The sequence below is a fragment of the Diceros bicornis genome, chromosome 15, assembly GCF_020826845.1.
Source record: "Diceros bicornis minor isolate mBicDic1 chromosome 15, mDicBic1.mat.cur, whole genome shotgun sequence".
Classification (NCBI taxonomy): domain Eukaryota; kingdom Metazoa; phylum Chordata; class Mammalia; order Perissodactyla; family Rhinocerotidae; genus Diceros; species Diceros bicornis.
Window position 1 is genome coordinate 4,619,723 of NC_080754.1, and position 25,747 is coordinate 4,645,469.

General features: G+C 40.7%; 2 protein-coding genes across 4 annotated transcripts in view; one reads left to right on the forward strand and one right to left on the reverse strand.

The window, feature by feature from the left end:
* Window positions 1-220: 220 nt before the first annotated feature.
* Window positions 221-25,747, forward strand: part of CMSS1 (cms1 ribosomal small subunit homolog) — a 353,891-nt gene continuing 328,364 nt past the window's right edge. For all 3 annotated transcript variants that reach the window (XM_058555678.1, XM_058555679.1, XM_058555680.1), the window contains exon 1: window positions 221-372. In XM_058555678.1, coding sequence (XP_058411661.1) covers window positions 309-372 — 64 coding nt within the window. In that variant the 5' untranslated portion in view covers window positions 221-308. The remainder of the gene's footprint in view (window positions 373-25,747) is intronic.
* Window positions 10,519-25,747, reverse strand: part of FILIP1L (filamin A interacting protein 1 like) — a 45,965-nt gene continuing 30,736 nt past the window's right edge. The window contains exon 2 of the mRNA XM_058555677.1: window positions 10,519-10,710. Within this exon, the coding sequence (XP_058411660.1) occupies window positions 10,519-10,710 (192 nt within the window). The remainder of the gene's footprint in view (window positions 10,711-25,747) is intronic.

Here is a 25,747-nt window from a genome sequence, read left to right on the forward strand (position 1 = left end):
AACAGAGATTAATTTAAAAGATGATAATCTTTTTTTTGCGTTTTCTTACATTTATGTTTTTGTGAGGATTTGTTTTGAGTCTTTAGACTGATCCTGCCCGTCAGCACCCGTGTGGAAACTGCGACGAGTTGAGCGCCGCCGCTGGGGAGGCGGGGCGGAGGTGTGACGTCATCGCCGCGGGGCGGAGGCGACGGGGTCTGAGGAGAAGCTCCGCGTGCGCCCGCCGGCCGCCGCGCCTGAGGCAGCGCGAATCCCTGACGCGGCCGCTGTCCCTGTGGTCCGCCCCGTCCGTCGAGTCCCGCGTGGAGATGGCAGACGACCTCGGAGACGAGTGGTGGGAGAACCAGCCGGCGGGAGTGGCCAGCAGCCCAGGTACGCCCGCGCCCGCGCTCCCGCGGGGCCTCCTCCCCGAGCCCCGCAGCGCCTCAGCCCGGCGGCTCAGTCCCGGCGTCCGCCCCGCGTGGTGCGCACGGCCGTGGGGGCACGAGACCCACCGGATCGTGACACAGTCGGGCGTGACGTTCGCCCGCCTGCCCGCCGCCCCAGGGGCCCTTCTCCGAGCGCCGTTTTTGTGTTCCTTCTTGCTTAATGGATAAGACAGGTATCGTGAAGACCGGGAGTCCGGGCCCCTACTGGATTAGGTTCGGACTGCCTCAGTTCACATGGCGACTCCGACCCTCTAAGGCTGTGTCGCCTCCTTTTCCTCTGTAGAATAAGGATGATGATGCCAGTTTATGAGATTGTTGGGAAGATTAAATGAAGATAGTACCAATGATGTTCTGTAGCGCAGTGTTCGGCGCGTGGTGTAAATAGCGGTAAATAACAGCCGTAGTTCTCTTGGTGTCGTCGTCGTCATCATCATCGTGTAATTTGGACTGTTGGAGCCTGAAGGAGGCTTACATGTAAGAGGTCATCCGTTTGAACTCACGCATTTTACAGACAGGAACGTGAGACCCAAAGATGTCAAGTAACTTGACCAGTTCGCTAGCTGGTTGGTGCCAGAAACAAGACTGGAATTAAGGCAATTCAAGCGCGGTTTATTTGACTTTGCTGTGTGTACCCACTGCTGATGCAGTGGACGTTTTATCCTTGAGTGGATAGCGCTAAGGAACTCCTCCCCAGAGGCTCCTTTGAGCTTTTCAAGTCCCATAACGCTTAATATGCGATTATGTTTTTTATTGCTTTTCAAAGTCTGCCTCTCTGCTAGGTTCTAAGATTTTAAATTAGGACAAAGCCAAAGTCTGATTCATATCTGTATAGTCCACAGGGCCCTGCACATGGTTGACACTTAATACATATTTGCTGCAAACATTAATCTTGAAATATGAGTTGTGAAATATCCATTAAAAACAACAAAATTCTCCTACACTATTGTTTCCAGAAGGGCAGGCTTCAGGTACAAACTGAGCAGATGTCATTTTTAAAAGGGTAGCCGATATAATACTGCCTGGCTTAAAGTTCCTTGCTGTTTTGCAACTTTGTTTCTAGCAAATATATCTCTATGCTTAAAGGTGCAAATACCTTTCTTTGCAGCTGTGATGTTCCACATTTATTTTCATAACCCCTCCCACCCAACTCACGTGTTAAAAGCTATATTTTATGGTATGATTCAAGGATAGACGCCTTTTAAAGACTAATTGAATTCTTTTGAATGAAGGTGAAGGGGATCCTAATTCTTGGTTCTAGTTCTGCCTCTTGCCCCTCATCAGCTATGTATTTCTCAAGTTAGTCACCCTTTGGAGGGAAGAAATTAACATGTATTGAGTATCTATTATGTGCCAGATTTTTTTTTTTTTTGTGAGGCAGATCAGCCCTGAGCTGACATCCATGCCAAACCTTTTCTTTTTGCTGAGGAAGACTGGCCCTGGGCTAACATCCGTGCCTATCTTCCTCCACTTTATATGGGACACCGCCATAGTATGGCTTGACAAGCAGTGCGTCAGCGCGCGCCCGGGATCTGAACCCGGGCCACCAGCAGCAGAGCGCACACACTTAACCGCTACGCCACGGGGCCGGCCCCGGTGCCAGATGTTTTCATAAATATGAATTCATTTAATTTTCATAACAGGCTTAAAAGATAAGTGTTACCTTCATTTTTATAGATGAGACACTGAGAAAAGGTAAGTAATGTTCTTAGGAATGCAGCAAGGAGGAGATCTGGGAAGCGGTTAGTCAAGTGTGCCTGACTTTCAAAGTCAAGCTCTTCCCACTATTACTGTGTGGCTTCTCTGGGCTTAAGTGTCATGATCTGCAAAATGAGGGGGCCTTAGAGATCATATTTTTAAGGGTTTTACCAACCAACAGTTCTAAACATTGAATCTAGTTAGAACTTTAAATTGCTACAGCCTCCTTCGTCTAAATGGCCAGGATTCCCATCAAGATAATATATTGGAGTCCCCAGGATCACCCTACTTCTTAGGTTCCTTCTAGCTGTATGACTAAGCTTTGAAAATTGCTAACATTAAATTTATCGGAGACCTTTGCTTTATTAGCTTCTTTTAAGTAAATTGAGCATATAAGCTTCCTTGAGATCTGCTTGATTGATCTATTTGCTGGTGATTTGCCTAACCTGTTTAGCATTTCTAATTCAGAAGAAATCACAGCTGAACCAATTCAGATTTCCTGATTCTACCTGTTTTAATAGGAAAAGATCAGCCTAAAATGTGTAAATTATATTTTGTTTTTACCTCTTTACTTATCACCTGTTCTGAGTTCACACTTAGGGTGGCAAGAGGATGGATCATTTTAGTCATTTATTCAGTAATCTATATCTACAACAAAGGCCCAGTGTTTGTGGTCATGAATTCTCATGCTTGCTTTCTGAGAGCAAACTATATAAACACACGGATGCCCAAACACGGACACACACTGTGTATAACATCTGCCTAACGTATCCAGCTGTCTATTTAGTGACTAAGGAAATGTACTGTTTTTGCTGTCCTCATGTCTTTTTTTTTTTTTTAGAGTTTTTTTTTTTTTTTATTGTGAGGAAGGTCGGCCCTGAGCTAACATCTGCCAATCCTCCTCTTTTTGCCGAGGAAGACTGGCCCTGAGCTAACATCCGTGCCCATCTTCCTCCACTTGATGTGGGACGCCGCCACAGCATGGCCTGACAAGCAGTGCGCACCCGGGATCCAAACCCAGGCCACCAGCAGCGGAGCGCGTGCACTTAACTGCTATGCCATGGGGCTGGCCCCTCCTCATGTTTTCTTAGATGTGGTATGTAACTCAGAGACTCTTACTGAAGCTCTTGACCTACATGTGACCCTTTTTGCATACATCTGATAACTCTTGAAGACCTGTCATTTTTCTACTAGAATCCTGCGTTGTACTGAAGCCCAGCATGGGACCTGGCACTTAGCTGGTGTTTGGTGGATATTAACTGAATGAATGCATGCATGCATGATAGATGCTGCAGAGCTCTTGGTGATCATATACATAGATAGACATATAATTTCTCATCCAATCTAGACAGTTTTGAGAGTGGAAGGCCATGCTATTAGAATTTTCCTGAGACTGTCTTAGTCCACCGGGGATGTCTGGTCGCCCTATTGGTGATATCATTGGTAGTTATTAGAGTCATGGCCTAGGATAAGACAGCTGAGAGTTGCCTCTTCTGAGGAGTGTGCAGTCCAGTCTGCTTCAGGCAACAGAGCCCAGGAGTCATCTAATGGCATCTAATACTTCATTTCATTTCATTTCGCTTGTTTCCTTATTCCCTGCCTACCTTAAGAAATTATTTGAGATGATTTACAGTAAACAATACATGCAGTAGAATCAGGAATGCAAAAGATTAATGCTGAAGTGAGCAGATAGAATGCCTGAGATTTTGTGTAGTTGACCAAACTAAGCACTCTTTCAGTGCGAAGCTGAAAACTGAGAGAATCATTCACAGCATGGATTTTGTGACTTGTGGAGCAGAGCTGAGAGTTTCTGCAGTTGGAGGTGGTCACTTGATCATTCACTTACTGAAGAGAACACTGGTTTTTTTTCCCTTTTTGTTCCAATAGTATGCCTATTAAATTACCAAGTCAAGTGTCAAGTAGGCAGCTGGGTATGTGAGTTTGGAGCTCCAGAGTTGGGTCAGGGCTGGAGATACAGGTTTAGGAATGACTGGCAGATGTAAAGCTTACTTTTGAAGAGGATGTTTTTAGCAATCCGCAAAACTCTAGCCCCCACTTCTTTTGAAGAGGGTTTTTCATATGCTTTCCTAGCTCATTCTGAATCTTTGATGCCATCTCTTATCAGGCATCTAACTAAAAAACTGAAGTGTGAAGACACTTCTATGTACAGTGCAGGGAGACTGCAGATAATGATATTCACTTGCATTTGTTGAGTGGTTACTATGTGCCAGATACTGTTTTGATTGCTTTACGTGTAGCTCATTTAATCTTCACAAGTACACCATGACGTAGTTACTGTTATCCCCATTTTATAGATGAGGAAGTTGAGGCACTAAGTGTTTAAGTGATTTGCCCAGTGTTACTCAGTTGGTAAGTGAGGAGGCTGTGATTCATAGGCAGGCAATCTGAAACCAGTCTTGCACTCAAATTTCTCATAGATAATTATTCTAGTTATCAGTGGTAAGAATCTCATCTCTAAAATAACAATCTTTTATCAATTTAAAGAGGCTCATAGTATATAAACCCTTTTGTTTATATACATCATTTATCAAATTGTGTCTATTAATGCTTAGTCTCTCAAAGTGTACTCTAGTAAAGAACATTGATTACTCAGAGATACAAATAAGCAGGTTGTACCATTGGGCTTTGAGAATAGTCCCTTTGCCAGCAACTCAAACTTGATTCTAGAGCTCAAGGCTCACATATCTGCTGTCTTCCTGAAGTCTTTAGGTTTTTAATAGGAATGTCAAACACAAATGAGACCCAACCTGAATTATTCCCCAAACCTGCTTTTTCTCCAGACTTCCTTAGCTCAGTAAATTAAATCACGAACTACCCAATTTCACAAACAAAGGCCTAGGAATATCCTGATTTATTCATTTATTTCTTTCTTTCACTCCTCACATCTGATCTATAAAGTCTTGTCTCTATCTCCAAAACATATCCTGAATCTTTTTATCCATTTTTCTTCTTTGTTAATTCCATCAGAGTACATGCTGTCATCCTCATTTGCCTTAACCATTGCAGTAAAGTAACAGGGCTCCCAGTTTCCATCTTGTCCCTCTGTGGACTGTTCTTTACTCAGCAGCCAGAGTGATCAGATCACTTTCCTGCTTAAACCCTCTGGTGGCATCCACTGACACACAGAATAAAGCCCGCATTGCCCACCATGGCTGGTATCTGCCAGATCTTCGCCTACTCCCTCCCCTCTGGTTTATGCTGTCACAGCCAACACCAGCCTTCATTCTGTGCCTCAACACGCCAAGCTCATTCTGTCTTAGCCCTTTGCAGTAGCTGTTCCTTTTCTTTTCTAATCTGTCCTTCTGAATTTCGAATGGCTGGCCTTTTCCTAATATTAAGACCTCAGCTCAAACATCACCAAAAGAGAAGCACTTCCTGGCCAGCCAGTCCAGAGTAGCCATCAAGTTGTTCTGTTAACATTATCACCTTATGGTAATTCTCAGCAGAGGGCTCTCTCTGCACACGAGCATGGAAGTGCCTCATGAACAGGGTTTGTTTATCTTGTCCTTTGCTGTGTCCTCGGAGCCTAGAGTAGAATCTGGGTCCTTAGAAGGCTCACTAAGCATTTGTGCCTAAAGTGAGTAACTGTTACTATTTTGTAGCCACCTCTTGGGGATATCAGCATAGGAGTTCTGCATCCAAAGAAACTTGATCTGCTGGAAGCATTGTCACAATCCTGCCCAGGCTTTTGACAGTTGACAGATGCTGCTTTTCTCCTTCTGAAAATATGTTAGAAGTCCTGGTCATACAACTGTGTCTACTAACATTTTATTCTAACTGTATTTGGATTTAGTTTTATAAATTATATTTTGAAAGGGGACAACAGACTTTTGCTTTGTAAATGAGCTGATAATTCCTACTGGTAACAGTTTTTGTCACCTAGAATCAACGTGATTGTTCATTATGTTTGAGATTGCTAAAATGAGCATTGTAAATTTTTGTTGTTGTAATATCATTATATAATATCTCCTTCAAATCATATTGCTTTACCTATGCTGAGTTTCTTCTGGAAATGAAGTAGGGGAACACCTTGGATCTTTTAAACCTGAATAATTCAGGTTTTTGGTTTTTTTCCTTTTCTCACACCAAAGTTAGGCCTTTACAGTATTAATTTTACCTGCAGGCAGCCATGCATAGTAGATGTTGTAAAGCGTTGCCTCTACTTATAAAATTCAGACTTGGAATATTTACAGTAGGTGTTGATAACACACAACAGAGGATCACCTTCAGGGCATGTCGTTTTCAAAATCATTTATTGAGCTCTCACGCTTGACCCTATTTTAGACACTGTAATGGAATTAAAGGGAAAAAACAATCTGCTTACATTATGGGCTTTATATATTGATGTGGTTGAATCAAAATGCAAGTGATATTATTTTAAGACGGATGTTCAAGGGCAAAAAACAGGGGCAGGATAAATTTTAAAAGGCACGAGGGAGGAAAGAGGAGAGAAAGGACTACATTGTTAGTCATTTTTCTGTTCTTGAAGACTGTAACAAATGGACCCACACATAACCTTTCATGGGCTGGTTTAACTTGGTACAATTTCCGTGATTCTTGCAAATGATTAAACAAGTGGTTCTTGACAACAGTTGTGAACATTTAAAGGTGCAAATTTACACATCTTTCTCCAAATAACATGTACAGTGTTTCTGCTGTAATTTTGCTAAATGTCTATGAATCTCTCGAAAAATACCAGGAATTTTGAAGGCCTAAAAATACTTACATTTCACCCCTCAGATTCAAGAATAACACATTATTTTGTGGCACAAATCCTTTGACCTGTCTTATCTTATGTTCTTTTTTTGAACATTTTAGTGCATTGATAGAATTATACATTTTACTGAATATATCACAGACAACTTGAAATATAGTTTCTGCATCTTCAACTTTCATAGAATTCGTAACTAAATTCTTAAATTGCTAATATTGCTTTTAAAAATTAGTTGATTCAGCTCTTCTTTGTCTCTTGTTCCTGAGTTCCTTGTTAGTCTAGTTCACACTAGACCAGAGGTCAGGAAACTTTGTTTGTAAAAGGCCAGATAGTAAATATTTTAGGCTTTGCTAGCCGGTCAGTCAAAACTACTCAACTCTACCATTATAGCATAAAAGCAATCATAGACAATAAATATTGTCTGTTAACAAATGAGTGTGGCTGTGTTCCAATAAAACTTTATCTATGGACAAAGAAATTTGAATTTCATGTAATTTTCACATCTCACAAAATATTCTTCTTTGGATTTTTTTCTACTATTTGAAAATGTAAACTCTGTTCTTAACTTGCAGGCCATACAAAAACAGACAGTGGTCTGAATTTGGCCTGTGGGCTTAAGTTTGCAGACCTCTGTCCCAGACTCAGTATCAGACCCCTAGTTCTATGTCACATGTCCCCAAAAGCAGGAATTTGAAACATACCCCAGAGAGAATTGTTTTATATCAATTACTTCATTACTTAGTCCATAATTATCAGTCATATTCTAGATCAGTCACATTCCTGTTAAAATCAGATACTTTATTCCAAAAAGTTACAAGGTGATTAGTTCAGAAATCATTGAAGCTAAATAAAAGAAGGGCTGAGGAAAGACTCCAGCATAGAAGTTATCAGCTTATTAAATTTTTTGTCACAAATTGGATTAGTTTTCATTCACTTGGGTTTTTATCTGCTTCGTTTTAAAAATATACCTTAATAAAGTCACTCTAGAATTATTAGGATAGATTCTTGCATTTTCATTGTTCTTCAGAGGGGCCACATTTCTGCAGAAACAGGATTATGTTCAGGAGGCAGGATTCTTTATATTTCGATTATGTTATAGGTCAAACACCGTTTCGTTGAACCCCAGATGTTATTCCTGGTTCTAAGTTGTTTATACATTTTTATTGTATTACACATTGCTTTAAAATAAGCATGGTTTTTAGTTGGTAATTCTTTCATTAAAATAGACTTTGTTATTGTATAGATTTTTGTCTTAATGGGATTATAACTGTCTTACCATTTAAAGATGGGTTTCTGCCGCTTTCCATGGAAGTGTCACTATCTTCCTACCCTTTCTTTTAGTACTTTCTACAATATCTTGTTCCTCTTTTCTTGCTTGCTCTTGAACTTATACCAACTTGGCATGAAAATGTACTTTCGGGAGACTCCTGACATAGGAGAAAACAATTCTGAAATCTCCAACATACAACATATTTTGTGCTCCTCTTCAAGGTAAAAAGTTCCCAGGGTACTTTGTTCTTCTGGGAGTGTTGTTGGTGCTTGTTTTTCCTGTTCTATGCTTCTTTTCAGTCTGTTTGGTTTCCGCTATAGGAGGTCAGGTGTTTTTCTTTCCATTCGCATAGTTATCAGTGTTGAATGTCACCTGGCGTAACTGCTTTTCCTAACCCTGTCATATGCCATTGCCATCTCATAGTGCCCTTTCTCGCTTGTGTCGTAACTGAATGGCCCTCCTCTCCCTCATTCACTCATCCTCTGTTCACTTAACATTACCTGCTTATGTCGGGCACAGCTCTGGGCGTGCTGCATGTTTTCCCACTGCACCGTCCGCCTCTTACTGCCCTGCACTTCCCTCTGAACTGTCTCTCTTGTATTATTTTTGCATCAGAGCTTCATCACTTTTTGTATTCCACCTCCTTCCACTATTCTCTTACTGCTTCCCGTTAAAACTTAGACTTTTCCACTTCAGGCTTTTAATTCATCTAGCCTTCCCACCTTCTCACTCTGCTACTTGCCTGCTGGGACTGCTGCACATCATTCCTCTCTTTGACTTGTGTAGAATAATGCTGCCCAGGCTTCCAGCTCCTTCTCCTCCTTGAAATTGAAGTGGGTCCGGGGCTATTTGTACAGTGGCATCAGCACATTGAAGCGGGCTTGGCTGGATGAGCATGAAGAATGGCAGTTCCTTTGCTCCTGCTCTGCTAGCTCCATCCCAGGAAAGCTGGCTAAAGCACTGTCCTTAGCCATAAGGGTTTCTTCCCAGGGTCATGCCTCCAGTTCTAGGTATAGGATCACAGCGAGCATTGAGTTCTGCTCTTTGTAGGGTTTTTTTTTTTTTTTCTGATTGAAATTTTGTGAAATATAACTGTCTCCTGTGTCAAAAATGCCTTATTTGTCTTAAAACATCATTGTGTTATTCTGTTCACACTGAATTACAGACACACCTTTCTCTTGATTCAGTGAGAGAGTTTTTGGTGTGATGAAAAGAATTACTTTAGCTTACTGCTAGGGGACTGAGTCCTACCTTGTAGATGACTGGTTGAATTCAACATTCTGTAGTTGGACATACTCGTGGGTTATCAGAACTGGAAAGGACTTGAAGAATTATTCAGCTCTCCTGTTTTTCGTATGAGAAACTCAAGGCCTAGATTGAGTGAATTTCAAGCTCATTGTCAAATGAGTGAAAAGCTAGGATTGGAATTTGAGTCTTCTGATCTCAAGCTTTTGTTGAATCAACTGATTTTTCTATTGCGTTGATTCAGGGAAGAGATGTGATTAAAGAATGTCCTATGAGATGACAAATTGTTGCTTTTTTTTTTAAGCACCCAGGACAGTGGTTCGTATCTCCCTAGAAGATCTCAGTATTAGTGACTTTTGACTCTCAGATGTCCTGATTGCCATAGAAAGCAGCAGTACCAATCTAAAATGGTTTGCCTTATAAGCCGAGCAGTATGATTCCATGGCATCGGGGGGGCAACTTACTAGAAAAAATGGTACAGAAGACTACATGCCAGCTGTCAAGTGTGCATACTACATCAGCCGTTATCAGGTAAGCCACGTGAAGGATGTGTTCAGCTATTACTCATTTTTTTTGTTCCTTTCCTTCTTGTAACTAAGAATTACCACTTTTTTTTTCTTCTGGTCATAAAGAAATCATAGTTTCAGACCTTAAAGTATGATTTTAATTGTCCTGCCAATTTGATGGAAATAATCTGACTTGCTTGAAGCAGATTAGGAATTCTCACCAGTATACCTTCTTAGCAAAATATGATTCAATCAAGTTCTGTAGAATGAAGGATTACTTCTGAGTTCACCAGAAAACTTTCGAAACGTTCTAATGAATTCAATCCTATCCCAGGCTAATGATACATAGTCCAGCCTTGGCTTGGATTACAGGTAGGATGAGGAATTGGGAAGATTTGGGGTGGGTGCCTGGACCTGTGGTTGTGTATATACACATATGTAGGTAAAATAATTGTAGATGCACTGATCTCTCAGGATGGTTTTTATCAGGTCCAGCAACCTGTGAATGAAACATCTGTCACTTGCTGCTTCACCATTTCCTGGAGAGGTGGCCCTTCCTCTTTGGCCTTCCATACTGGTAATTTCAGCTTTCCAGATATTTCTATAGGTGAATATATCCAGGCAGTGCATTGGCATGACTTACCTTTTCCCTCCCATGTGGAGGAAGGTGTTAGAGGTGACAGTCCTTATGATGTGTAGCTTCCCACAGCCAGCGTGGTGAAGAGGTTTATCCATAGGCCCTGTGGGAGTTTTAGAGGAGAGCTTAGTGATGCCTGTAGATTTTGGTTTAGGGTTCCGTGTTGGCATTCTCTGCTTGCGTACCTCATTGATCTTGAATGAAAAGAAGAACAAAAGGTAGTTAATGGTACAGTTGGAGAAGCAGACATTGTTCAGGACATAGAGTCAGTTTGGAGCATTTGGCTTCCCTTGAACCCTTCACTAGGTTCTGGGGACACATCAGATTAAAGATTGTCAGGTTGAAGAAAAAATTTCAGTAAAGCAGTTTTGCCAACATGTGTTGAGTGTGTGCTCTGTGCAAGGCCCTCAACAGTAGATAGTAGTAGATACAGAGATAAACAGGTTATGTTTCTTGCTTTTTGGCAATCAAAGTATAGTGGGAAATAAACAGGAGTAGTGTCCCAAATTAATCTCAAAGGGTCATGAGATTGCCAGAGAAAGATTAATTTCAACTGAGAACTCGAAGAGAGCTTCACGAAGAAAGTAGCATTTGACTTGGGCCTCCAAAGACTTTTAGGATTTTTAATAGCAGGAATGGGAGGGCGTTCCAGAGTAAAGGAATACTTTTGGCAACAGGATGAGGGAATACTTTTGGCAGTGTCCCTGAGGTAGGAAATGGGACACAGTTGAGAAATGGAGTGACTTCAAATTAGGTTGTATTTGAGAGGCAGAATGAGAGTGTGGACTGGGGCTAGATTGGGAAAATTGTACCTGATTCTGTAGACTGTGTGTATGTAGCAGGGGGATAGTAAGGACATAGGTTGGGGAAGACAAGATGTGGAGATAGAATTGTGTTAGAATTTGTTCACTGTGAACATATGAGGAGTGAGAGAGGAATCACATAGGTTGAATGATCTAGACTGGGAGAGTGGGTTGTGGAGTGTGCAAGAGTGAAGGGTTGATTGAATTCATATTCGTTTAGAAATATACTCTTTTCATTTATTAAGGAAAAATACTCTTGGATAAGAATACTTGTTGGTAAAGAGATGGGACAGATGTCTCAGCTAACTGTGGTTCTCCCGTTATAATCCACAGTTGATGATGATGACGATCTTTGCCTTCTTTGGTTTCATCATCCTTTCCTTGCTCTGAACTCAAAAATATAAATCTTTTAAAAATGCATTTTGGTTTTCATCATGTATTTCTAATACTGTTCTTATGAGAACCCTTTTTACATTTTTTTTCATTCTATAGAAATTTGTTTCCACATTTTTATTGTACTGACAAAGTACAATGAAGTCCATTTATCTCTTTATGTCAACATTCACTTATTTAAAATGCCCCCTAACTTTTATAGTAACCATATTTAGATTTTCAAGTAAACAGTACACAAACTTGGCTAAAAATAGGAGTCCTTCAACTAAGGATAAACTTTGTGGAGAATATGTTTTCTTTTGGTACATTTAGTCAAACTTGTCTATGCCTAGGTGCTAGAATAGTTTTGGGGCCTTAGTGTTCTTACTGACATTTTTTTTGCACTTAATCTTCAGCATAGCAAATGAGATGTTGTTGCTCTGATATCAGTGTCCTCCTTATTTAAAGGCATTCCCACCTCTCAGCCTGTCCTCATAGTCTCATATTTAGTGCAGAAATGCTCACCCAATGTTTTTACCTCTTCAATAGGCAGACTTTTTTTTTTTTTTTTTTAATAATAAAACTCAGTGTCCAGTAAGGGTTTGGTGAGATGGGCAGCCTCAATGATGATTAGGAGAGTAGTTAGTTAGTATGTGTTGAGATTCCTAAAACTCACCCTGTGACTCATTCATTTTATTGCTCGGAATCTTTTCTAGGAAATAATCAGAGATGCAGGCAAGCCTATTCGCTTTAGCTTTATTTATAATGAAAAATGGACACAGTTTAGGACACCAACAATCAGAAGGGAATAAATAAATTACCCTATAATCACATAATATCACAATATTATGCTGTCTTTAACTAATGATGTTTTTGAAGATATAGGAAAATGTTTATTCAGAAATGTTAAAAGCAGCATTAAAAACTATTTACATGCTTTAAGTATGTATGTTTGAGGAGAAAATACACCAGTGCTATCAGTGGTTAACTCTGGTTAGTGGAGTTATAGGTGCTTTTTATTTTCCTTACATTTTCTATCTTCTCTATATTTTCTATAATAAGTATGCAATTAGAAAAAGCAACACTTAAGTTATATTAATGGATAAAGAGGAAGGAAGCACTTCAGAGACCAGGCCATTTCTGTGAACATCAACCATATTGTCCAAACTATGAGCAGTAGCAGCTGCATTTGAAATCAGTGATAGACTAATTCAAGTTGGCTGATCTTGTGACCATGGCATTAATAATAGCCTTTCCAAGATAGGTTTCTGTAATGTCCTTTAACTTTGTCAAGATTTAGATTGGTTCTCTTATTTAGTGTGCAAAAATCTGTGTTGGGATCCTCTTTAAATTGTAGATTCCTGGGCCTTACCCCTAGAAGTTGTATTTCATTTGTCTGTGGGTGCACCCAGGAATCCACATTTTTAATAAACTCATAGGATGATTCACCTGATGCAGGTGGTCAGCCTGCCACACTTGGAGAAACACAGCCATCGTTGAACCTCCTTTAGATGTGAGCTTTGTTTTCTTTCACCTGGAACTCTGGCCTGCCTGGGTGTGAGAGGCTCAACACTGTGAACTGCCAGGGTTTGATGGCCCAATGGTTTCCTAGATGTTCATCAGAACCACCTGTGGGGCTTTTAAAACACTGCAGATGCCCATATCCCATTTCAGAACCTACTGACTCAGATTAGAGTCTAGGAGTAGAGTACGGGTATGTGAATTTTTAATGAGCTCCACAGGTTATTCAGAATTGAAATCTGTCCAGTAAACCAATTGGTATGGAAGACAGTATTGGTGGGGCTTGTTTCTTTTAAGCTTTAGTGATATGTATTGCTGAAGACAGTGTAGCTTGGGATGGTGGTTGTTGGTAGGGCCAGCTGCCCAAAAGTTATTGGGCTTCCATTGTTGCTACACCACGGATGCTGCACGTTAATTTTTTTTCTTGGTACCTCTGATTTCACTACATAGTTCTTACCTCTAGATGGCAGCAAAGGCTGGTCAGTATTTTATTACAACTCTATTTTTTCAATTTTTTTATTTTATTTTTTATTTTTGTGAGGAAGATCGGCCCTGAGCTGACGTCTGCCAATCCTCCTTTTTTTGCTGAGGAAGACTGGCCCTGGGCTAACATCTGTGCCCATCTTCCTCCACTTTATATGGGACGCCGCCACAGCATGGCTGGACAAGCAGTGTGTCTGTGCGTGCCCGGGATCCGAACCGGCAAACCCCGGGCTGCTGCAGCGGAGTGCGTGCACTTAACCGCTTGCGCCACCAGGCTGGCCCGTACAACTCTAAATGTCATTCCCAAATCTTTAAAAAATGATGGTGTGTTTTTTCTCTTGTATGAATTTTATTCTTGGACATGTTTCAGTAAATGAGGTATGGAGCTTTAAAATGTGTCATCTCTTGGATCATTTTTATAGAACATTATGTCAAATAGCTCCAAGAAAGTTTTATCCAAATTTGGAGTGCGTATTGCAAGGGGAATCCATGCATATGGCTCTTTTAAGACCACACAGTGAATGTTCTCCTCAGAGTTGGAGGCTCCTGGGTTTTATCAAAAAGCGTATGTCTTGGAAGAGATTAAGCAAGTTGGAAAGCTCATTCATAAAAGAAAAGATTTTAAAAAGTTTAACTCAGTTCAACATGGAGATTGGGATTTGGTATGAATTACAGGTCTGAAGGATGCTGAGTTCAGTGAGGCAGAGGCATTGGTTTTATCTAGGGAGCAGTAGAAAGAAAAGGAGTATATTTGTGGAATGTGTTCATTAAATTCTTAAAATGTTGGCTTATTTGGTCCATGGGTTCTTGAAAGAAACTAAACAATCTACAAGATTTCTTGGTTACAGCAAGTCGTTAGATGGCAGTGAGCATTAGTGACCAAAAGAAGTCCGGAAAGATGAAAATGTTTTCAGTGTTATTCCAAGTCTTAATTATGTAGCCCAATTTTTACTTGATCCTTGTGCTTTTACACATTATCTTAGAGGGCAAACATCTGAAAATATACCAAACAACATCAGCATTTATGGGGAAGCTATCAGATCCTAGTTAGACAGCTGGAGACAGGATGTTTCCTTTTCCCTAAATGAAGTTAATTTTGTAAGTGCTTTGAACTTTTTGGAGATATACTGGCAACATATTGTGTGAGAAAGCAGTGTCCCCTCAAGAGTGTTCCTGACTCCAGGACTGCAGGGCTCCTCATTACACCTTTAGCTCTAGAAGTTGAAAGACTCCCAAAGACCTTGGATCATTTTGATTTGTGGTCATTGGGGTGGTACAGGAAGGAGGCGGATTCGGAGCTGCCTGAATCCCTCAGGGACCCAGCTTCGGAATGCTTGGTCAAGGCCAGGTGTTATCAGAATGACAGTGTTTTGTATTTTTGTTTTTATCTCTGTTTCATGGGAAAGTGCATAAGTAATAATGATGGATATGATGATGAAAAGGAGGAAATGCTAAACTGTAAAAAAAAAAATGTCTTTGAAATACTTTGCCTTCTTTTGTATCATTTGGTAAATCACTGCTAATTTGTGAAAAAAAAATAATAATGGAAATAACATAAGGAATCTGGCAGATAGCGCACAGTTTCGTATGCTGCTTTGGCTTTTTTCTCTTGATTTTCACAGAACTGCCTCATTAAACAATAAAACTTTATTACTGAAGGTTTTACATGGAAGTTTTATATGGAAGAGGTCCTTCAAAAGGAAACTCTGTAGTTTGATTAGCTCATTCCCATTAACCTCTTATGACAGAACATTTGGTTTTAAATAGAGTTGCAGTGCTATGATTTATATTAAAGAGCTGTCCAGTTTCTGAAGTGAAGCTTAGAGGAAATTGATGCCTTTATTTTATAATGTAATGTGTTTGTGGTTGTACCTAGTCACCTCCCAGTCTCTCTGTGGTAATTACACCATAGGCAGTGAGGGCAATCCAAAAATAAGCATTGAAATATAGTTATCAAAAATGCTTCCTAACCCAATTGCTTCCATTTTGTGTCCAGACACATAGCATCACATGTAGAAATAGTACCTTAAAATAAAGTACACTAAACTTGAACTGTTGTCTTCCTTCTTTTTATTCATCTGTCAGGTCAGGTTTTTCACCTTAGCTTTTTTCTTTCTTTCTTTTTTTTTTTTTTTTTTTGCATCCTCTCCCCTTTTTTCTTTCTCATTCCTTCGTTTGCACCCATTTAATTTTTTTTAATCGTTCACAGGCTTACCTTTTGCAACAGCCTTGGGTTAGTGGCTAGAGCACAGGCTGTGGAGCCAGACTTGGGTCTCCATTCTGCTTCTGGCACCAGTTAGCTGTGTGTTCTTAAGCAAGCCAGTTAGCCTGTGCAGACCTCAGTTTCCTCATCTGTAATCCTTATCTGGGGATTAGAATACCTACTTGCAAGTTCTCTGGGGAGTAGAGATATTATATAAGAAAGTTTCTGGCACATCCAAAGTGTTAGTTGTTAATGTCAACATTATTATCTTTGGTCCATAAACTTTATAAGCCTAAGAATGACCCAGCCAGCTTGTTAAGATGCAGATTCCCTGCATTGTTTTTCCTAGGTCTGGGGATATGGAAATCTGCGTAGTCCTGGGTGATTCTGATAAAGGTGATCAGTGACTGCATTTTGAGAAACATTGATATAAGAGTTTCAAAAATAAATGGTAGCTGATTCTTATTCTTGAGATGATAGTATAGGAGAGGTAACAATTATAACAAGAGGCAAAATGAAGTGCTATAATAGAGGTACAAATAGAAGTTTTTTGGAAACTCAGAAGAAGATTATGAAAAATAAGGAAGATTTTCCAGAGGAATTGGCACTTGAGGTAGGAGTAAGATTTTAATATGAGGAACAAAGAGAGAAGAGCGTTCCAGCCCTAGGAACAGTGTGAGCAAAGGTACAGGCTGAGAAGGCCCAGTGGTGTGTAGGAGGATGTTCTGAGTTTCAAAGGGAGATGGAGGCCTGGTGGAAGGTTTGGACTTGGGGCACTCAGTAATGTGAGTGCCAAGTGAGTGCTATTTGGAGGAGAGGGGAAAGTGGAGAATTGCCACGATCAGGAGAGTGTTGTAGAAGGACCTAGCAACACAAGTGAAGGTTGGATGAGAGAGGTGAGGAGTAAATGTAGTTGGTCAGCTGTCTTACAGTACTGTGCGGACTGAGGGCTGGACCTGGGGAGGAGGAGCACAGATACAAGGGGGAGGCAGAGAAAGAAATACCAGAGCAGAGTGGCTGACTGGGTCTGGGGGACAAGCAGAAAAGTGGAGGAAGGCTCCCAGATGTTGAACCTGGGCAACAGGGAAGGTGGTAGACCATCACCAGAAGTGAGACAGAGCAGTCCAAGAGTGACAGTGTGCTGGGTGTAGCCGTGTTTGAAGTGTAGTTGGACCTTCCTTGTGGAACTGTTCAGCAAGCACTGAAAACCTGGAGATGTTGCTTTGAGAATCATCACAGAGAAATTGTTGATAGCATTTGAGTGGCTGAGACAGCCCAGGGAGAAAATGCAATTCCTCCTCACCTGCCACTCTACTTCTGTATCCCTTTCCCAGAGCCTGAGAGGTGATTTTTGTTGGCTCTATACTGTGCCCACATCCCCTCCACAACACCACCCATCTTACTAGCTGATAAAAGTGTAACTAGTTCTGAAAGCAGCCCGCTAAGGAGCCATTTCTTCCCAGTACTTGAGCAGTTCACAGTGACTGAACCGTTATCCAGGCACTGATTGGCTAGCTGGGGGAAAGGAAATCCTGACCCTCTCCTCCAGTGACCAGGCTGGCCCCTCCGCCATTGTGTCTGGGCAGAGCAGACAGATTACATAAACTTGCACTCTCTAGGGGGTTCTGCCACTCCTTGGCGCAGGGGGCTTTCGGTAATGACAAGATGCCTCCCTACCCCGCAAAGCACATTTCCTTCCTCATTGGCAGTCTGAGAAAACCTAGAATAGGGCCAGAGTTGATAGGTTGGCCTAAAAAAATAGTAATTGTCAATTGTTCCCCCTAGTCCTCTCATTACCCTTCTTAGAAGGTAAAATCAGCAGCCCCGGCAGCATTTATATTTTCCAAAATTTTTGTAATTAATATGTATTATTTTCAGAAAAAAAGTTTTATAGAAAAAAAATTGTGCTGCCTGTGTCAGTCGCTATGAGAGATGTCATCATTCTCAGTGTGATTCCTACCCATCAGCCCCCTCCCTGTTGGCCTGAGGCACTGTGAGTTGTTTAAATGTTTCTTAATGTTATGGACCCTTTGGGGATCTGTTGCAGTTTTTAGTTAACTCCTCTTTCTGTAAAACTGTATTTTTCTCAGGCTTCAAAACTGACTGATATCAATGAATTCAGACAAGAACACCATTAAAAGGCAAAGAACAAAAAAGGAATAGCTCTCTCTCTCTCTTTTTTTTTTTTATGAAGGAAAAAACCCAATTCAGTAATAATGAAGGATAGTAATTCATTCTTGAGGAATTGCTTTGAGTTGTTTGTTGAAGAGTGGCTCCATCGAAGCAGGTTTTTATATGCATTTAATTGTTATGCGAGATACATTGGAGACTAACTTGAAGACTTTCCTCTAAAACGCCAGTTTTATTTGTGATACTTCCTTGGTTTACCTTTATTTAATCCTGAATTGGAAGCAGAATTTAGAGACTGACAAGGTTGAACCCTAATACTTCTTCCCTTGAGCTGGGAAAATACAAAATGCTTTTTTTTAAGTGATTTTGAGACCACCAGTCTTTCCTTATAAGTTATGATGTTGCTTGAGAAATGGAAACCCTAAATTAGGGTATACCATCTAGGAAGATTTTCTCGGCTTTTGCAAAGGTGGAAGTCCTACCACCTCTGGGCTAAGTTGGTGATATTTGTCTTTCTGGTGGCTAGACCTTGATCCCTTGACTACCTTTTCTGGAGCTCTCAGGTCGCTATCAGGACTAAGGAGCCACCTACTGATAAGCTTCAATGTGCATGCAGGGTTGTGATGCTCCTTCTATGGATCATTTTCACTCACTTTTCTCTCCAGCCACCTCTGAGGCTGATCAGGAACCTCCTGCTCTGGACATGTTGATAGCCTGTCCATGCTCATTCTTCATGCCTGTCGTTTGTGCCTTTGCTTATAGAATCTTGCTTTAGGATTGAGTGGACTTTGACTGCAGCTCCAGTGCTCTCTCTGAGTACAGTCTCCTGACAGTGAGGACTTGTGCTTCTCCTTGGTCTTGCTTTCTCCCATCTCCTACGCACAACACCATCCCCAGGTCAGTCTTCCCCAGGCCTGCTGTTTTGTGTGGGGCTTGGCCTCTTCACATTCATTATCTCTTATTACCCTAACAGTGGCCTCAGAGAGACAGAGGAGGTGGAAGGGGAGGCAGGTCACTCTCGACTGTGTGGTGGTCATGGAAGGTTTCAGAAGAGGTAAGGTTTGAGCCAGACCCTTCAGTGTGGGTCACTTGATGAGAGAAGAGAATTCTATCCATGTAGAGCAGTGGGGAGGAGGAGGAGGAAAGCCCTGTGTATATTTAGGTGCATTCCAAGTGTTGTGTCTAAAGGGTCGGGCTTGTGAGGCAGAACACAGGAAGGTCTTGTTAGGCCACCTCTCTATGCCCATAGGTAGTGGAGAGGATCAAATGCAATTTATTATGCTTCCCTCTTGCACTGACATAGCTCCTCAGTATGTTGCATGGAAAGAAAATGGGACAGTGGAACTAGACTTTGTGTCATGTGTCATTTTTGTCACATACTAACAGAACAACCTGGAGCAATTTTCCTTACCTCTCAGAATTTAAATTTTTTAATCTCTAAAATTGTGGTGATACCCACTTTATAGGGTTTTTGTGAAATGGAATGCCAGTGTATAAAGGATTGGTTTTCTCCATTATCTCCCTACCCAGAAGTCTTTTCTGAGGACCCCGAGCACTCCCCAGCATTGTATTCAAGGCCTTACAGTCTGACTGGAGTGTGCCCTTCCAGCCTTACCCTGCCCCAACCATCTCAGCTTCAGCCACTCTGCACTGCTCATTGTCCTTGAACATTGGTTTTCTGCTCTCTGGCCTGCCCTGTGTGAGCACCTCCCTGGAACACCTTTTGTCCTCTCTCTATCTCAGTCTTCCTCATTTCCCAGCCCCTGCTCAAATCTCATCTGTTTCTGAAATCTAACAGCGAGCGAACTCTGCCCCAGAGTAACTGCTCCTCCTCCAGACTCCTGTGGTACTTCCTAGCTATAGAATTCCTTCTCTGTGTTGGGCTCTCAGTTACCTTTTATGGTAGTCCTCAACTTCCGCCTCAGATTCTAAGTCTTAACAGCTGCATAGCTGCCTGGCACAGCAATGAGTAATAAGTGCTTCATAAATGTTTGTCAGTTCATTGTTTTAGGTGATTTGTTGAGGAGTGAAGAAAGTTTGTATCCTAATAACCTGTGGTGGTTATAAGCTAATACAGAAGGAATTGAAACTCCTCAGAGAAGACTCTTTAGAAAGATCTAAACAGTAAAGGGTTGTCTCTTAAGCGCTTGGGAATCCTGCTGAAACCCCTTTTTTCCCCCTTTTAAGGCAAAGGTGGTTGGTTGTCTAGATTTCTCTCTATTTCTCCCAAAGGCATGCAAGAAATGGAAAGCTCATCTGAAAACTCTAGTTTATAATATGATATTTTTGAAAGAGACAGTGCTACATGGTATTAATACAAATATAAGTGTTGAAATATGCACATGCTCTGGGCTGATCTGTCAAGTTAGTAGAAACAGTCCGTATGCAATGAAACTTCATTGCAGATTTTTAAAGTTGCTTCGAGGCTTATGTTTAGTCAGATTCAAGATTCTCATCTCTACACATCAGATGTAAGAGTTTCCAAATGAGCTGTCAGCTATCTCCCACAGCAAGTAATGTAAAAGAGGAACGGGCTTATAGAGTCAGTCGGTCCATCTCTCTCATGCAGTGGTTCTCAACCAGGGGGTGATTTTGCCCCCCAGAGAACATTTGGCTATTTCAGGAGACATTTTTCAGGGATCTGGGATTTTTGTTTGTCACAGTTGGGAGGCACCTAGTGGGTGGAAGCCGAAATGCTCCTAACCATCCTTCAATGCACAGGACATCTTTCCACAACAGATAATCATGGGACCCACACTGTGAATAGTGCTGAGGTTGAGAAACTTTGCTCTAATGAAAAAAGAGCTGATATGATGAGCTGATGAAAAGACATTAATTCATAGACTCTTAGAGAAGAAAACAAATCTTTAGGAACCACCTAGTCGTTAAGACACCTACAAGTGGGAAGATGAGGAAAGAGAAGTTTAATTTCTGAAAAGAGACTCATGCAGGTAATTGGTTTGTTTATTTATGCCCCAACCTTATTTCCCAAAGGAATTTTAAACGATTCAAGGAGGGTGGCAAGACTTGGAGAGAATTCGGAAATCATTGGAAGTTAGAATTAGACGTGGTCTTAGAGATCACCAAGTCTAGTTCTCTTTATTTCACAAAGATTGAGTGACTTGTCCAGGGCCCCGTAGCTGACTGGAAAAGGCATGAACTGGAACCTGGTCTTCTCTTTGCCTGCCTCAAATGCTCCCTCCTCCAGTCACTGCACTTATCTATTGCCCAGTTTCAAGTCTCAGTTGCTCCCTGAAGCCTTGTTTATCTGCTCTAGACCCCTTAATCTCTAGTTTATTGTGGGGAATTCAGTTTGCCACTTGATTAAATGTTGTCTGATACTCTTGTTTCTTGTCTCCTTCCCTTGCTCAAATTAATACGCTCTTCAAGGACAGTGAATCTTTTGTTTCCATAATACCTGCCCCAGTGCTGGGTAGGAGATAGGCAGTTCAGTGTGTCATGATCAGTGGCTTGACCAATTGTGTCCGTGTGGTGCTTTGAAGAGAAGTTAGCACTGCGTGCTGAGACGCCGCGCGTGTCACTGAGACACGTGAGTGGTACGTCAGTTAGCAAACCCACTCCACCTTTCCAGAGGCCTAAGGAGTGCCAGAGAGTGAGACAGCCTTTGTAGTTCTGTAGGGCCTGTGTACATTGTTAGTTATCCAAAGATGACTAGCCTTTAAAACACAAAACTCAGAGGTAAGAAAAAAGTCTGTCTTAGGTAACCTTACAAAAATATCATACTGGACCATTTGGCTGCGGGGGAAAAAGGAACTTACTAAAAGGAGAAAACTAATTTCAGGCTTTTAAAAAATTGCCTCAAATAATCAGATAAATTTTATTTCTTTTGACCAGTAATTTTGTGAAAAAATAAGTGAAATTTTAAAATGAGGTCATGGGTAAAGAAGATTATCCCTAGGATAGCTGACTGCAATGCCAAAGGTTAGCCCAGAGGACATTTTTATGGCACATTCTAAGTGTAAAACCTGGTGTCCTGATGGAATGTTGACAGATTTGTAGGTGCTGCCATATGAACAGTGTTAATTCATTATCAAATTATAAAGTACTTAGAAGTGTTGGCCAGTTAGCTTGCTGGACTCCCTAAGGATTTCTTACCCTACAGCGTTGGCTTTAGGGGGGTGCCTGCTCTGATATATTTGACTGCATAGTGGAAGGATCCCTCAGTTGGAAAGGAAGGGACCAGGAGTTTAGTTTAAATGAAAAAGAATTTTAAGGGGGTTTAAGGTTTGGGGACTTTATTGAACCACTTATATTCCTTGCTCTTTCTTGATGTGCTTCACTGTGGCATAAGGTGAATGCTGTCCTTAGTTTTGGTTCATCCACACTGCTCTCTTTAGTGTGTGTTCTGGACCATTCCCAAGAAATGCTGTAGGGTTACGTTGAGGGCCTGGGATCTGAGGGAGAAACGGAACTTGTAGGTTTCAGACGGTCTGCTGCTGCTCAGCCAAAGATTCAGGCATTTATGCTTTGCTACAGTTATAAAACTGGGAACCTTCCCACCCTATAAAACAGTAGTTTTTGTTGAGCTTTTCTTTTGAATAAAAAGAAAACTTGGGGAATAAGCCTTCTGTTTGTCATGCCAGCCACTAGAGGGCAGAAAAGTCACACTTCCTGGGATAGGTGTAATTCATTCTGATAGAGCGGGACTACAGTCAGAACACATTTGCTAATGTTTATCAATATAGGAATTTCTAAAACAATGGAATTCCTACTTTTGGGTGCATACTAATCAGCAGAGGAGCTTATTAAAAATGCAGCTTTCTGGGCCTTACCCTCAGAGATTTCGATTTGATAGCTGTGGATGGGACATCAGGGGATTCTCATAAATGTGTCTTGGATTTTACTTTGAGAAACACTGATCTTAAGGTTTTGGGCATGCATTTTTGCCTAATTATCTTTTCTCTTAGGATTGCAAAGCAAAATGATTTTTTTGGAAGAAAAAGACTTAACAATAGCAGAAACCAAGGTATAGGGGAAACTAGAATATTGTTCATTTAAATATCTTTCCCTTTGTCTAACAAGTTTCAAAGGAGACTTACTTTATAAAGATTCAGAATCAGAGAAGCTACTAAAAACATGTTTTTATGTGGAGTTATACTTCAGTCAATAACGATCACAGAATCATTGGGCTACAAGTCTAAGAAATTTTAGTTAGATATCCGTTTTATAACCATCTCACTGTGCAACCTAATGTTATCCTTTGGGTGTCATGAAGACCCCACGCCTAATATCTTGGCATTGTGAAATGTAGTTGTGGAGACCTTCTGAGGAGAGTGTGTGTAATCTTGTCATCATCTTGAACATATATAGAGATTTTTCTTTATATGTAAAGATCCAACTATAGTAATGCATATTGTCCTTCTGAGGGTGATGATTTTAGTTTTGCCAGTGCCTCCAGAGAGCATGACATCCTCATGGGGAAAGTTTTGCCACTGCTGTTGAAAGAAGGATGTGGTAAAACCATTCAAATCTGTGATATGATGCTGCAGCTCAAAAAGTTAAAGAAATAGGGGGACTGAGTAAAATGAAACTTGATTCTGAAGCTGGGACTTCAGATGAAATGAAATGAAAGGAAGATATTATTTTTTCAGATGTGTATATCCTCTAAACTCACCGTCCACCTTCACATACCTCATATGATGATTTTCCAGTGTCACTTCTCTCTCCTTTCTAATTTTCAAGGTCCTTCTGTGATTGTATGTGAATGAAAAAGAAAGTTCTGTAATCACACACACACACAGATATAAAAAATTACTTTTGAAATTAAAGGCCAAAAATCTATGTGCCATTTTCTGTGTGATATTACAGAAAAGGGAAGATGCTTTTTTCCAGAAATTATGCTGTCTTTACCATAAACTTTAATTAGTAGCACTTTAGTAATCTATATGTTATTAATATGAGAGTATTCCTAAATTTTGATGCTAATATGAATTATACTGAAGTAATCCTCCCAGTAGAGGAACCTCTGAAAGAAGTTTGGTTCCTTGAAAGTCTGTTAAATTTCCAGTAATGTTAATCACTGGGGAATCCTATTTATAGTTAATATCTGGAGCAGATGATGAATGAGAATTTGTGCATTATAACATGGAGCACAGGACTTGTGTTTATTGTGGAGAATTGCTCTGGCTCACATAAGAAATTGAATCCTCACAAAATGGATGGACTAATGAATAGCCCAGAGCTTCTCAAACTCTGTTACAGGTGTGCCAAGAATGGATCTTCCCCTCAGCACTTGGGGCACCCAGGAGGAACCTTGGGGTGACAGGAGTCCCTTGGCTGGTCATCTCTGCCTCTTTATCCATTGTATTCAGTGCTGTGGAAACATGTTTTCTGTTTGTGCCATTATGTGACAAAGGTTGGGAAGCACTGGAAAGACTTTCCTCTTTAATTCTTTTTAGTTTCTGTTCATAATTTTATGACCAGTTGATCACTACTCTCCAAAATGTTGCATTTACCCTGTCTTGATTATTATTTAGAAAAACATCTTATGCAGCAGCATTGTCAATGTCTACTTTGAAAGATGTAAAATGATGTAGTTCCCTCTAAAGTTCTAGCCCGAAGTGACTTAAAAATAAAAATAAAGTAGTGCCGCCTTATCCATAGTTTGGCTTTTCACAGTTTCAGTTACCTGTGGTCCAAAAATACTAAATGGAAAAATCTAGAAATAAGTAAGTTTTAAATTGTGCGCCGTTCTGAGTAGTGTGATGAAATCTTGCACCATCCCAGTCAGTACCGCCCAGGACGTGACTCATCCCTTTGTCCTTCGAATCCATGCTGTATACGCCACCCTCCTGGTAGTCATTTAGTAGCCTCTCAGTTATCAGATCAACTGTCAAGGTATCACAGTGCTTGTGTTCAAGTAACCCTTATTTTGCTTAATAATGGCCCCAAAGCACAAGAGTAGTGATGCTGGCAATTCGGATATGCCAAAGAGAAGCTGTAAAGTGCTTCCTTTAAGTGAAAAGGTGAAAGTTCTCTTTAAGGAAAGAAAAAAAATTGTATGGTGAGGTTGCTAAGATCTATGGTAACTTTTATTAGAGTATATTGTTATAATTATCCTATTTTATTATTAGTTATTATTAGTTATTGTTGCTGATCTCTTACTGTGCCTAATTTATAAACTTTATCATAGGTCTGTATCTATAGGAAAAAACAGAGTATATATAGGGTTCAGTACTATCCGAGGTTTCAGGCATCCACTGGGGGTCTTGGGGTGTATCCCCTGTGTATGAGGTGGGGACTACTGTAGTTTTGAAATCAACATTTAGACCATCATGTATTTTGTAATACAGTTGGGTCACTGCCGATTCCCAAGATAAGTTTGTCTAAACAGAAGCTTTCTCAGTCATCACTACCCTCAACTTTCATCCAGATTTATTTAATGATGATGCAAACCCACGGCACTGGTGTTACAGTTCATCACCATGGAACTGTTTCTGTCAACAAATCCTCGCTTGGCTATCATGAAATTGATTTTTCAGGGAAAAGGAGGATAATTGTGAAAGATTTCTTTTACTTCTAAAGATCTTCACAGTTTGCTTGGGTGTCTAAATGAATTGTGTTTAAAATCAATAACTGGCAATAAAATTGACCGCACTAAATTAACAGTTATGAGGTTGGAAAAGGGAAAATGGCAGTGAACTACTTTGACTGAAATCATCTTTTTGGAATGTGACTTGGGGATCAGATTTGTAATTT